Source organism: Bos indicus x Bos taurus, chromosome 4 (genome assembly GCF_003369695.1).
Source record: "Bos indicus x Bos taurus breed Angus x Brahman F1 hybrid chromosome 4, Bos_hybrid_MaternalHap_v2.0, whole genome shotgun sequence".
NCBI lineage: Eukaryota > Metazoa > Chordata > Mammalia > Artiodactyla > Bovidae > Bos > Bos indicus x Bos taurus.
In genome coordinates, this window is record NC_040079.1 from 75,585,967 (window position 1) to 75,600,758 (window position 14,792).

Sequence of the window (14,792 nt, forward strand, 5' to 3'; positions counted from 1 at the left end):
AAAGAAAAATAACAAAGTCTAAAATTATAAACAGTTGATACCATGAAACTATGTACTGGAAAGAAACTAATTCTATGGTCAACTTCCTAGGAAAGTTTAGAGGAGGTAACATTGGGTTGGAGTCTTAAAAGACAGGCAAAGTTTAGACAGGCAGAGACAGGCTGAAGGGTAAGTAACAACAGATCTCTGTTGCCCAGGATAGTGCTTTAACCTTTTAACCATGCTTCTGAGTCCCCCAGCATTTGGTATTATATTGTGGCAGGTTTTTGAGGTTAAAAAAAAAAAATCTCACAGGAAACACTTTAAAAAACATGGCAATCTTGTCAACTACATAGAATTGAAAAGGGAGAAAAATCTTCAGAAGAAAATAGAGAAAGCTAAAGATATCTATTATTTTTGCATGATACTATTCTACGTAGAAGACATAAAGATTATATAAGTAATTTAAAACATAGAATCACACTTCTTCAAAAAGATTGAAAAATTAGCAGAATGCTTTTTTTTTCAATCTTTATATTGAAAATTTATATTCAAAAATTTTCAATCTTTATATTGATTTTGGACTTTATAAATTTATAAATTTTCAAACTTTATATTGATATTGGACTATAGACTTATCTTCAAATTTGAGAATAAATATTTCTCTGAAGAGAAGACATCTCTTTGCTAAGTTTTAATGCACAGGGATTTGTGGCTCAGAACTAGAAATTAGTATAACAACTGCTTTTCCTTAAATTGTTCTTTAAACTTTTGTAAGTTTTATGAGTGCAAGTAGAGTAGCCAAAAAGCAATGTGGTAAGAAACAGAACTGGCAATGCTTTGGCTGTCTCTCTGCTGAGTTTGCTTACAATTATTTTAAACTACCTAAGATTTGACTGAAGTGAAATGGTCTTTTAAACAACTGATGTATCTTAGCTTTTTTGTAAATTTCATAGCCATACCAGAACTCATATGGCCACTGAACACAAACTTAAGTATATGACATCAGCCTCCATATTAATGACTCAGTTTCCAAACTTATGCAATTAATAACTGAATGTAATATACAGTAATAGCAAGCAAAGAATCCCCTACATGGGCAAATGTTGTTACTTATCTCTGTTCCTGCAGAAGCTGCCAGTTACTTATTTCCTTTCTAGTGCTGATCTCACCATTCAAACCAGCTTCCCAGGAAAATCCTTCTGTCCTGGAAATGACATTATTTTCAAGTTAGATATACTTTTTTTCTGATGTTGAAATATTGTGCTTTATAGGACATATATATTTGGTCATTCAGAGGATCAAAATTTATCTTATATATATGTATTTGGTCTTCCTCCATGGTTTCTGGCTCACAGCTCCCAAAATCTTTGGAATTTCCTGAGTGATAAGAGCAATGGAAGAATCTTTTATCATAGTATTTGGTCTCTTACCTTCAGTTTCTGAAACTGATTCAGAGCCACAAGGCGAAATGATGGGTGTCTTGTTATTCATAACAAGTCCCTTTCTACTACAACTGAGTTTATGTTAAGGAGGTGACTTCTGGAAAGCACCTAAGAATGAGGGCTGGTTGCCAAGGGAATCAACCATGAATAGAGGAGTGAAACATTTTCAGGATGATTTCAAAAATCACCCTCTGATTTCTGGGGAGAAGTGAGGGACTGGAGGTTGACTCAGTCACCAACGGCCAGTGATTTAATCAATCATGCCTACATAATGAAGCCTCCATAAAAACCCAAAAGGAACAGGCTGAAGATCTTCAGGTTGCTGAATGCATAGATTTGGGGCGAGTGGTATGCCTGTAGAAAGCAACGATTGGCATCCTTTCCCCATATCTTGCCCCATGCAGCTCTGATACCTGGTTGTTCTTGAGTAATATCCTTTAATGAACCAGTGATTCAGTGAGTAAATGTCTCTGTTTTCTGTGAGCAGCTCTAGGTAGTAGATCAGAAGCCCAGGTAACAACCTGGACTTGAGATTGACATCTGGAAGGTTTTCCGTGGGTCTGAACTCTTAACTTGTAGAATCTAATGCTATACCTGGATATATAGTGTTAGAAATGGGCTGAATTATAGGATGGCCAGCTGGTATCTTAGAACTGTTAAGTGGTGTGGGAAACACCACCACCCCATGTTGGAACTGGGGTCCCAAATGGCTTTCTGATGATTTCTTTGCTTTCTTCTTTCTCAGGAACACATATTTTTAATCATTTTGGTCATGGACACCTTTGAGAAGTCAATGAAAGTCACAAACACTCTCCTCAAAAAAAAAAAGCATAGTAGATACAAAACTGCATGAATTTTCAAGGAATCCCTGGGCCCTCCCTGAAATTCATCCGCATATCCAACAGGGATCTGTGGACTCTAGGTTAGGAGCACCTGCTCTGGTGCACAGCTAACTTTCACGGGTTCCCTAGTTAGGATACTTCCATCAAAGAAACCTGAATAACAAGCTCACTTAGGAGTGCTAGCTGTAGAATGCCCTCAGTGTTTCCAGGCCTAGGCCATGCTATTTCCTTACATATTTCAGTATCTGTTAATCTTTGAACTGACTGAATCAGAGAACTACTGAGCTACTGAAGCTTTGGGATCCTGATTATTAGCACAATTTACCCACACCCTCCCGCTCAGGAAAGCAAAAGAGATGTGAACTCGAGTTGTGACAGTGAGTTCTTTAACTCCAAATGTGGTCGAATTTGAAAATTCTGCACTAGCAATTACTTTTTCAACTAGCTAATGCTCATCACTGTTATTACAGGGAGGCAGCTATAAGAATGTCATCTATAGTTCAGCACCAGGAATATAGCGCTTCTAACCCTCCACTTTGGTTTGGCTATGATTCTGAAGGCAAGTCTCTTAGAGAGAAACAAAACACATCACTTAAAAATTCAGAACTGACTGCAAAAGAGTCAACATACAATAATGAAGAGGAAGCAGTATGACCTTCAACCTCAAGCAAGAACCAGAAATGTAGAATCTGGCAACTTCATTTAATGTAAGTATTTTTTACTAGCTGGATCTGAACAGTGTAAACAAGCTGGAAATCATTTCCAGATTTTTATTCCAGCTATGTGTTTGTAAATACATCTATGAGTTTTTCTAACAATCACGATTAAAAAAAGCCAAATCAAGTACTGCTACTATGTAACTTTTCTACTTTCATTTACCTTAATCAAACCAATTGTTTTGATGAGATTATCAAATTTAGGTTACAGTTGTATACAAAACAATCCTGGCAGATGTGATGTTTTTGACAAGAAATTTAGAAGCTTCTCCTTAGAAAAGAAAGCAGAAGGCTATATAAAATAGTAAGCATTTTGAGTGAGAGCAACGACATTAAGGATCTGTAAGGCTTTATTATAAATGATACAGATATACATTTTAAAAAGAAACAAAGCTTTCTAATAATTTCTAGACACTTAACAAGAGAGATCTAAATGCCAATTAACCCAGGACTCATTTCAACATTTGACTTAACAGTCAGAGGCAAATTAAAAAGAAACAGCCCCTTTTAGTCAAATTTGCACTGTCCCTGCAATGTCTCAGAAAGACCTTTTTTTATTGAAGTATAGCTGATTTACAGTGCTGTGTTAGTTCGGGTGTATAGTACAGTGATTCAGTTATACACACGTACGCACATAAATTATTACAAACCCTTGAGTTCCCTGTGCTTTTCAGAAGATCCTTGTTTGTTATCCATTTTATATATAGCAGTGAGTACATGTTAATCCCAAACTTCTAATTTATCCTTCCTCCCACCACCTTCCTTTTGGTAACCATAAGTTTGCCTTCTATCTGTGGGGCTATTTTTATTTTGTAAATAGGTTTGTTTATATCTTTTTCTTAGATTCCCTATATAAGTGGTATAATATGATATTTGTTTTTGGCTTACTTCACTTACTGTAATAATTTCTAGGTCCATCCTTGTTGCTCCAAATTATTTCATTCTTTTTATGACTGAGTAATATTCTGGTGTGTGTGTGTATATATACGTATCTATATATATTTCACATTTTCTTTATCCATTCATCTGTTGATGGACACTTAAGTTGCTTTCATGTGTCCTGACTATTGTAAATAGTGCTGCAGTAAACACTGGGGTGCAAGTATCTTTTCAAATTATAGTTTTTGAGTGGGAGTGCTAGATCATATGAAAGAAATTGAAGAGCAATATTGCGCAGGAACTTGGAATGTTAGGTCCATGAATCAGGGCAAATTGGAAGTGGTCAAACAGGAGATGGCAAGTGTGAACATTGACATTTTGGGAATTGGTGAATTCAAATGGACTGGAATGGGTGAATTTAACTCAGATGACCATTATATCTACTACTGTGGGCAAGAAGAAATGGAGTAGCCATCATAGTCAACAAAAGACTCCAAAATGCAGTACTTAGATGCAATCTCAAAAACGACAGAATGATCTCTGTTTGTTTCCAAGGCAAACCATTCAATATCACAGGAATCCAAGTCTATGCCCTGACCAGTAATGCTGAAGAAGCTGAAGTTGAATGGTCCTATGAAGACCTACAAGACCTTATAGAACTAACACCCCAAAAAGATGTCCTCTTCATTATAGCAGACTGGAATGCAAAAGTAGGAAGTCAAGCTCTACCTGGAGTAACAGGCAAATTTAGCCTTGGAGTACGGAATGAAGCAGGGCAAAGGCTAATAGTTTTGCCAAGAGATACACTGGTCTTAGCAAACACCCTCTTCCAACAACACAAGAGACGACTCTATACATGGACATCACCAGAATGGTCAATACCGAAATCAGATTGATTATATTCTTTGCAGCCAAATATGGAGAAGCTCTATACAGTCAGCAAAACAAGACTGGGAGCTGACTGTGACTCAGATCATGAACTCCTTATTGCCAAATTCAGACTTAAATTGAAGGAAGTAGGGAAAACCACTAGACCATTCAGATCAGATCAGATCAGTCGCTCAGTCGTGTCAGACTCTTTGCGACCTCATGAATCGCAGCACGCCAGGCCTCCCTGTCCATCACCAACTCCCGGAGTTCACTGAGACTCACGTCCATCAAGTCAGTGATGCCATCCAGCCATCTCATCCTCTGTCGTCCCCTTCTCCTCCTGCCCCCAATCTCTCCCAGCATCAGAGTCTTTTCCAATGAGTCAACTCTTCGCATGAGGTGGCCAAAGTACTGGAGTTTCAGCTTTAGCATCAGTCCTTCCAAAGAAATCCCAGGGCTGATCTCCTTCAGAATGGACTGGTTGGATCTCCTTGCAGTCCAAGGGACTCTCAAGAGTCGTCTCCAACACCACAGTTCAAAAGCATCAATTCTTTGGCGCTCAGCCTTCTTCACAGTCCAACTCTCACATCCATACATGACCACAGGAAAAACCATAGCCTTGACTAGACAAACCTTTGTTGGCAAAGTAATGTCTCTGCTTTTGAACATGCTATCTAGGTTTGTCCTAACTTTCCTTCCAAGGAGTAAGCGTCTTTTAATTTCATGGCTGCAGTCACCATCTGCAGGTATGACCTAATCAAATCCCTTATGATTATACAGTGGAAGTGACAGATTCAAGGGATTAGATCTGATAGAGTGCCTGAAGAACTACAGATGGAGGTTTCGTGACATTGTACAGGAGGAAGTGATCAAGACAGTCCCCAAGAAAAAGAAAGGCAAAATGGTTGTCTGAGGAGGCCTTACAAATAGCTGAGAAAAGAAGAGAAACTAAAGACAAAGGAGAAAAGGAAAGATATACCCATTTGAATGCAGAGTTCCAAAGACTAGCAAGGAGAGATAAGAAAGCCTTCCTCTGGGATCAATGCAAAGAAATAGAGGAAAACAACAGAATGGCAAACACTAGAGATCTCTTCAAGAAAATTCGAGATACTAAGGGAACATTTCATGCAAAGATGGGCTCAATAAAGGACAGAAATGGCATGGACCTAACAGAAGCAGAAAATATTAAGAGGTGGCAAGAATACAAAGAAGAACTATACAAAAAAGATCTTCATGACCCAAATAACCACTATAGTGTGATCATTCACCTAGGGCCAGACATCCTGGAAAGAGAAGTCAAGTGGGCCTTAGGAAGCATCACTACAAACAAAGCTAGTGGAGGTGATGGAATTCCAGTTGAGCTATTTTAAATCCTAAAAGATGATGCCCTGAAAGTGCTGCACTCAATATGCCAGCAAATTTGGAAAACTCAGCAGTGGCCACAGGACTGGAAACGTCAGTTTTCATTCCAATCCCAAAGAAAGGCAATGTCAAAGTATGTTCAAACTACTGCACAATTGCACTCATCTCACAAGCTAGCAAAGTAATGATCAAAATTCCCCAAGCCAGACTTCAACAGCATATGAACTGTGAAATTCCAGATGTTCAAGCTGGATTTAGCAAAGGCAGAGGAAACAGAGATCAAATTGCCAACATCTGTTGGATCATCGAGAAAGCAAGAGAGTTCCAGAAAAACATCTACTTTTGCTTTATTGACTATGCCAAAGCCTTTGATTGTGTAGATCACAACACATTGGAAAGTGCTTAAAGATATGGGAATACCAGACCACCTGACCTCCCTTCTGAGAAATCTGTATGCAGGTCAAGAAGCAACAGTTAGAACTGGACATGGAACAACAGACTGGTTCCAAATTGGGAAAGGAGTACATCAAGGCTGTATACTGTCACCCGGCTTATTGAACTTCTATGCAGAGTACATCATGCGAAATGCTGGGCTGGATGAAGCACAAGCTGGAATCAAGGTGCTGGGAGAAATATCAATAACCTCAGATATGCAGATGACACCACCCTTATGGCAGAAAGTGAAGAAGAACTGAAGAGCCTCTAGATGAAAGTGAAAGAGACTTAAAGCTCAACATTCAGAAAGCTAAGATCATGGCATCTGGTCGCATCATCACTTCATGGCAAATAGATGTGCCAACAGTGGAAACAGTGACTTTATTTTGGGGGGCTCCAAAATCACTGCAGATGGTGACTATAGCCATGAAATTAAAAGATGCCTGATCCTTGGAAGAAAAGCTATGACCAACCTAGACAGCATATTAAAAAGCAGAGACTTTACTTTACCAACAAAGGCCATCTAATCAAAGATACGGTTTTTCCAATAGTCATGTATGGATTTGAGATTGGACTATAAAGAAAGCTGAGCACCAACTGTGGTGTTGGAGAAGACTCTTGAGAGTCCCTTAGATAGCAAGGAGATCCAACAAGTCAATCGTAAAGGAAATCAGTCCTGAATATTCATCAGAAGGACTGAAGCTGAAGCTGAAACATCAATACTTGGGCCAGGTGATGTGAAGAAAAGACTCATTGGAAAAGACCCTGATGCTGGGAAAGACTGAAGGTGGGAGGAGAAGGGGACAACTGAGGATGAGATGGTTGGATGGCATTACCAACGTGATGGACATGAGTTTGAGTAGGCTCAGGGAGTTGGTGATGGACAGGGAAGCCTGGTGTGCTGCAGTCCATGGGGTCACAAAGAGTCGGACATGACTGAGTGACTGACCTGAACTGAACTGAACTAAAATTAGATAAATGCTTTTAGTAATTCTCCCCTTTCTTAGGTTGGTTTTGAAAGGTTTTGAAATAAGCAGTATCACTTAGCTGTGAAATGGTTCCTGGAAGTGGATTGCTGTGCAATCAACTGAGTAGGAAATTTTAACACCTAACCCGAGACATAAGATGACTGTACCAGAGGGTGATTTTTAATTAAATTTGGAGATTCTGGCAGCTGCATAGAAATTGGCTTCTGACCCCTAAGTATTTCAAGTGTATAACTGGAAAGTTACGCAAGATGCAACTGCTTTCTAAAGGAATAATGCCTGCCTGGGTAAAACCACAGTAAGGAGAAACATACCCACTATGTTTCTCTAGAAACCAGGCAGGGTATTTAACTGTCAAAGCTTGCTCCAAAATTCTTTGAGTAAGGTCCTGTCTTAAACAAAAACAAGAGACACATTTGTTCTTTACGGGGAGACAAATTTTATAGTAGCAGAAATGAAAGAAAAGGTTGGCTATGAAAGGGGACTAAGAAGTGGAGTGAACAAGTGGTGAAACTGTTAAGTTCTGGGTGCAGATTACTCAAGGTATCCATATTATTCATACTTAGGTCTTCAGATCTTAAGCATTTGAAATATATAGGTCTGTATTCAAGACAGTAAAATATGTGACTTTACCTTTCAGTCTGGACTTGAATCTGTCATCCAAATATGTACCATTCCTTTAATAATTGTAAATACAGTTGACTGCTGTTTATGCTCACCTTTCTGGCTATTGTTGACCAAGTTCATAAACTTTATTTTTAGTCATGAAAATGTTTATATAATTGCAGAAGGTGGAAAAGATGATAAAAATTGCCTTATTGCCTCCTAGTGCCCTCTACTTAATAATTTAATACACACACACCACAACCACATCAAACATACTAACATGTGAGTGTTGTCCAAACCCATACAAATTATAATTTTATGAAGTACGAACTAAAAAGAGACTGTGAGATACCTGACAAAGCTGACCTTTTGCTTCATAAATAAAAAGTTAAAAACAGAACTCCAAACAAATTAAATATTAACAAAAAGAGACTATTACAGGTCGTATTTGGAAATGTTTATTAGAAAATCAGAATTTAGGAGCAAAGAAATACAATCCAATAGATAACATTTATTCAGTATTGTATAATTTAAATCTTCCAGGGGTAAACAAGGTTTGATAGAAAGAAAATTCATAAAATAACTTAGATAGTACGTTACTGTAAAAGTGAAAATCTATTTTCATACAACTGGCTATAAAGTAGTTGAATGCTACCCCACCACCAGAATGCATTATGCCTTAAATTACATTAAAAAAAAGAATCAGTAGCAACTGCATCATATTTGTGATGTATTTTATTTGTATATGTATTTGTGATGTAGCCACAGCTTAAATTTTTATTGTTGTCATAATAAGTGCTAAGTAAAAACATTTTATACAAGAGCCCTGGTAAAAAGAATTTTAAAATAACTGCCCCCTATTACCTATTATTTTTGTATAATTTATTAAGTGGAAACTATGAATATGATGAAATATCATTTTATGATTACATTAGATTAGATGACAAAACAAAGATTATCCTGAGTAGGCCTTACCTAATCCTCTGAGCTCTTTAAAAGCAGTTATCTCAAGCTGGTTGCAGAAAAAGAACTAGATATTCAAAGTATGAGAAGGACTAATTGCATTATTGCTGGCTTGCAAATGGAGAGGGCCACATGAGAAGGGAGGCAGGTGGTCTCTAGAAGCTTAAAGTGATTGCCAACTGACATAATGGAAACATAGATCTCAGTCACACAGTCATGATGAATTGGAGTTTGCCAATAAAATGAATGAGCTTGCAAGTAGACTATTTCTCAGATCATCCAGATGAGAATTCAGTCTGGCCAACACCTTAAGTCCAGCCTTGCAATACTGTGAGCAGAGAATCTAACCACTCTGAGCTCCTGATCTACAGAACAGTGAGCTGATGAACAGGGTTTTTTTTTTTAGCTTAATAACTCATATTAAAAAAAATTAATCAGGTATAGTTGATATACAATATTATGTAAGTTTAAAGTATTCAACATAGTGACTGACAATTTTTAAAGGTTATATTCCATTTTAGTTATTACAAAATATTGGATATATCCCATGTTGTACTATATGTCCTTGGAGCTTATTTTATATATAGCAGTTTGTACCTCTTAATCCCCTACCCATATCCTGTTCCTCCCCACTTTCCTCTCCCTACTGGTAACCACTGGCATGTTCTCTGTATCTGTGAGTATGTTTCTTTTTTAAAAATTATATTCAGTAACTGTATTTTTCAGATTCCACATATAAGTGATATTATATAGTATGCATATTTCTCTGACTACTTTCACTTAGCATAGTACCCTCCAGGTCCATCCATGTTGCTGAAATTTTCATTCTTTTCATGGCTGAGTAGTATTCCATTGCATCTAAATATTTGTTTATTTATCTGACTGTGCTGGCTCTTAGTTGTGGCATCTGGGATCTTCAATCTTCATTGCAGCATGCAAACTCTTAGTTGTAGCATATGGGATCTGGCTCCCTGACCAGGGATTCAACCTGGTGCCCGTGCATTGGGAGTGTGGAGTCTTAGCCACTAGATCAATAGGTAAGTCCCTTATTGTGTTTGTATATACCACATCTTTTTTATTCATTTACCAGTTAGTGGACACTTAGGTTGCTTCCATATCTTAGCAATTGTAAATGCTATTAATATTGGGGTGCAAGTATCTTTTCAAATTACTGTTTTTTGTTTTTTTCAGATAAATAGCCAGGAGTAGAATTGCTGGGTCTTATGTTAGTCCTAGGTTTTGGGTTTTTTTTTTTTTTTTGCAAAACCTCTATACTGTTCTCCATAGTGGCTGCACCAGTTTACATTCCCACTAAGTATAAGAAGGTTCCCCTTCCTCCACATCCTTGCCAATATTTTTTATTTGTGGTATTTTATGATGATAGCTATTTTGACAAATGAGATATCTCATTATGCTTTTAATTTGAATTTCTCTGATTATGATGATGTTGAGCATCTTTTCAAGTGATGATGGCCATTGGTATGACTTGTTTAGGAAAAAAACGTCTATTTGGATCTTCTGCCCATTTTTTAATCTTTTTTTTTTTTTTTTTTACATTGAGTTGTAAGAGCTGTTCATATATTTTGGATATAAGCCTCTATTGGCTGTATCATTTGCAAATATTTTCTCCCATTCAGTAGGTTGTCTTTTTTTGTTGTTGATGATTTCCTATGCTGTGCAAAAGTTTTTAAGTTTAATCAGGTCCCATTTATTTTTGTTTCCACTTTCTTTGCTTTAGGAGAGCTCATCCAAAATATTGCTACAATTTATGTCAGAGTGTTCCACCTATGCTTTCTTCTTGACATTTTGTTTCTGGTATTACATTTAATTCTTTAACTCATCCTTAATTTGTGTTTGCATATGGTGTTTTCATTCCAATCCCAAAGAAAGGCAATGCCAAAGAATGCTCAAACTACCGCACAATTGCACTCATCTCACACACTAGTAAAGTAATGCTCAAAATTCTCCAAGCCAGGCTTCAGCAATATGCGAACCGTGAACTTCCTGATGTTCAAGCTGGTTTTAGAAAAGGCAGAGGAACCAGAGATCAAATTGCCAACATCTGCTGGATCATCGAAAAAGCAAGAGAGTTCCAGAAAAACATCTATTTCTGCTTTATTGACTATGCCAAAGCCTTTGACTGTGTGGATCACAATAAACTGTGGAAAATTCTGAAAGAGATGGGAATACCAGACCACATGATCTGCCTCTTGAGAAATTTGTATGCAGGTCAGGAAGCAACTGGACATGGAACAACAGACTGGTTCCAAATAGGAAAAGGAGTACGTCAAGGCTGTATATTGTCACCCTGCTTATTTAACTTATATGCAGAGTACATCATGAGATACGCTGGACTGGAAGAAACACAAGCTGGAATCAAGACTGCCGGGAGAAATATCAATAACCTCAGATCTGCAGATGACACCACCCTTATGGCAGAAAGTGAAGAGGAACTCAAAAGCCTCTTGATGAAAGTTAAAGTGGAGAGTGAAAAAGTTGGCTTAAAATCAACATTCAGAAAATGAAGATCATGGCATCCGGTCCCATCACTTCATGGGAAATAGATGGGGAAACAGTGGAAACAGTGTCAGACTTTATTTTTGGGGGCTCCAAAATCACTACAGATGGTGACTGCAGCCATGAAATTAAATGACGCTTACTCCTTGGAAGGAAAGTTATGACCAACCTAGACAGCATATTCAAAAGCAGAGACATTACCTTGCCAACAAAGGTTCATCTAGTCAAGGCTATGGTTTTTCCTGTGGTCATGTATGGATGTGAGAGTTGGACTGTGAAGAAGGCTGAGCGCCGAAGAATTGATGCTTTTGAACTGTGGTGTTGGAGAAGACTCTTGAGAGTCCCTTGGACTGCAAGGAGATCCAACCAGTCCATTCTGAAGGAGATCAGCCCTGGGATTTCTTTGGAAGGAATGATGCTAAAGCTGAAACTCCAATACTTTGGCCACCTCATGCAAAGAGTTGACTCATTGGAAAAGACTCTGGTGCTGGGAGGGATTGGGGGCAGGAGGAGAAGGGGACGACAGAGGATGAGATGGCTGGATGGCATCACTGACTCGATGGATGTGAGTCTGGGTGAACTCCGGGAGTTGGTGATGGACAGGGAGGCCTGGCATGCTGTGATTCATGGGGTCGCAAAGAGTCGGACACAACCGAGCGACTAAACTGAACTGAACTGATGGTGTTGAGAATATTCTAATTTTATTCTTTTACATGTACCTGACCAGTTTTCCCAGGACCACTTATTGAAAAGATTGTGTTTTTTTTTCCTATTATATATTCTTGCCTACTTGGTCACAGATTAATTGACCATAAGTGCATGGGTTTATTTCTTGGCTCTGTTCTGTTCCACTGATCTACACCCTTGTTTTTGTGCCAATTCCAAGCTGTTTTGATTACTCTAGCTTTTTAGTACAGTCTGAAGTCAGAGCATGTGATTCTTCCAGCTTCCTTCTTTCTGAAGATCATTTAGTTATTTAGGGTCTTCTGTGTTTTCATACACATTTTAGAAATACTTAATTATGTGAAAAAATGCCCTTGGTATTTTGATAGAGATTGCATTCAATCTGTAGCCTGCCCTGGTTCATATGGTCATTTTATAAAATTAATTTTTCCAGTCAATGAACATGGCCTATCTTTCCACCTGTTTGAATCACCTTCAATTTCTTTCATCAGTGTCTTATAGTTTTCCAAATGCAAACCTTTTACCTCTTTAGGTAAGTTTATTCTTAAGTATTTTATTATATTTGATGAGATGGTAAATGGGATTATTTCCTTAATTTCTCTGATAGTTCATTGTTAGTGTGCAAATACCAGATTTCTCTGTATTAATTTTGTATCCTGTAACTTTACAAATTTAGTGATAAGCTCTAGTAGTTTTGACAGTGTCATCTTTAGGATTTTCTGTGTACAGTATATCATCTGCAAACAGTGACTGTTTCACTTCTTCCTTTCCAATCTGGATTCCATTTATTCCTTTTTTTTTTGTCTGACTACTGTGGCAAGAAATTCCAAAACTATGTTGAATAAAACTGGCAAGAGTGGGCATCCTTGTCTTGTTCCTGATCTTAGAGTAAATGCTTTCAGCTTTTAACCACTAAGTATGATGTTTGCACTGATTTGTCATATATGGTCTTTATTATGCTGAGGTATGTTCCCTCTAGGCCCATTTTCTAGAGCATTTTTGAACATAAATGCATGCTGAACTTTGTCAAAACCTTTTCCTCCATCTATGGAGATGATCATGTGGTTTTTATTATTCAGTGTGTTAATATGGTGTATCACATTGATTTGTGTATACTGAGAAATTCTTGCATCCCTGAGATAAATCCCACTTGATCACCATGTATGATCCTTTTGATATATTGTTGGATGCCGAGGACCAGCCCCGGCTGATCCAGGGTATTCGAAGGGGAGACGGAGTCGGCGACTATTTACATATTTATCAAAGATATAAAGAGTAATAGAATGAGGATAGCTCAGTAGGAAAATTCAGTGGAGAAAAGAGGCTGAGTAACTTGGTTTACGCGAGAGACAAATAAAACTTCAACACAAGAAGTTTGCACCACTTACGTAGGCCGCAGGCGTCCTTCCGTTCTCCCGAAGGAGAGGAGACACTGAGGCCTCCCCGGTCGGATCTTAGAAGCCCAGGCATCATTAGTAAGCATGGTGGGTTCCACGCTCCAGATGGAGACTCAGCTGGAAGTTAAAGGGAAGAATGACATGGGGAGACCAAACTCTGGTGAGCAAGGCCCGTAGCTTTATTTTCAACAGGGGCTTTTATACCCAAGTTACACATAGAGGATAATAGGGGATGCAAAGTCAGCAGTTTTTGATCCTTATCAAAAACCAGGGTTTCGTTCCTACAAATTTATCGTATACAAATGGTTTAGGTGATTTACATCATCTTCTGGCCAGAAGGCCTATTAACATTTTATGGCTCTTGACAAGGACTTATCAACAAAGACTTATTTTCTCTAAGAGTAATTATTTTAAGGTTTGGCGCCATCTTCTGAAGATAAAATTGCATTCCTATAGGGTGGATGTGTAATGGGTTTACAACAAAGGAAAGAATTTATTACCTTAAGGGTCTAAAGTTACTAACACCAAGGCCACTACTTATTTTTTCTACATACCAACTATATTAATTAATACACATTCAAGGATACAATTCAGGGGATGTGAAAACTTGACAACAAGCATTGGCTCATCAATGAAATCTTTTACTAGTTTTATTCTGACAGTTTCTAACTCTCTGAGAGGCTCTAAGCTATTTGAATATCTTAAGCTTCCCATGCCTCTTGAGGCTGGGAGACTGTAAACAATCGTATGCATAGCTGTAGGAGTCTGGGTAAACTTGTCAGGCGAGTTAGAGAGCCATCTGAGGGGTTTGGATTTAAACACTCCTAATTGCCCAGGAACTTTATTAATTGGAGCTGTAAGTTAACTCTTTGACAGAGCGAGATGGTGGTGGTGGGGGACAGCCCCCAGTAAAGTCAGAGGTGAGAGCACAAAGCAATAAAGTAGGCAGACTCTGGTTTTTGGGGGAAGATGCTCGAGAATATCCAGGGGGACTCCCGAGGCTTGATCCCGCCTTTGCGTATGCCGAGCCTCCTTCCTCATGACCTTTGTCACGAGTGGAATGTCTCTCACCGGCTCCCGGCAGTTGGATTTGATTTGACAATATTTTGTT

At 38.3% G+C, this 14,792-nt stretch overlaps 2 protein-coding genes across 2 annotated transcripts in view; one reads left to right on the forward strand and one right to left on the reverse strand.

Annotated features, from left to right (window-relative positions):
- Nucleotides 1-3,070, forward strand: part of FBXL13 (F-box and leucine rich repeat protein 13) — a 217,273-nt gene extending 214,203 nt beyond the window's left edge. Inside the window, exon 21 of the mRNA XM_027539757.1 lies at nt 2,737-3,070. Within this exon, the coding sequence (XP_027395558.1) occupies nt 2,737-2,920 (184 nt within the window). The 3' untranslated portion in view covers nt 2,921-3,070. The remainder of the gene's footprint in view (nt 1-2,736) is intronic.
- Nucleotides 557-14,792, reverse strand: part of FAM185A (family with sequence similarity 185 member A) — a 90,741-nt gene continuing 76,505 nt past the window's right edge. The window contains exon 8 of the mRNA XM_027539753.1: nt 557-1,186. Within this exon, the coding sequence (XP_027395554.1) occupies nt 1,155-1,186 (32 nt within the window). The 3' untranslated portion in view covers nt 557-1,154. The remainder of the gene's footprint in view (nt 1,187-14,792) is intronic.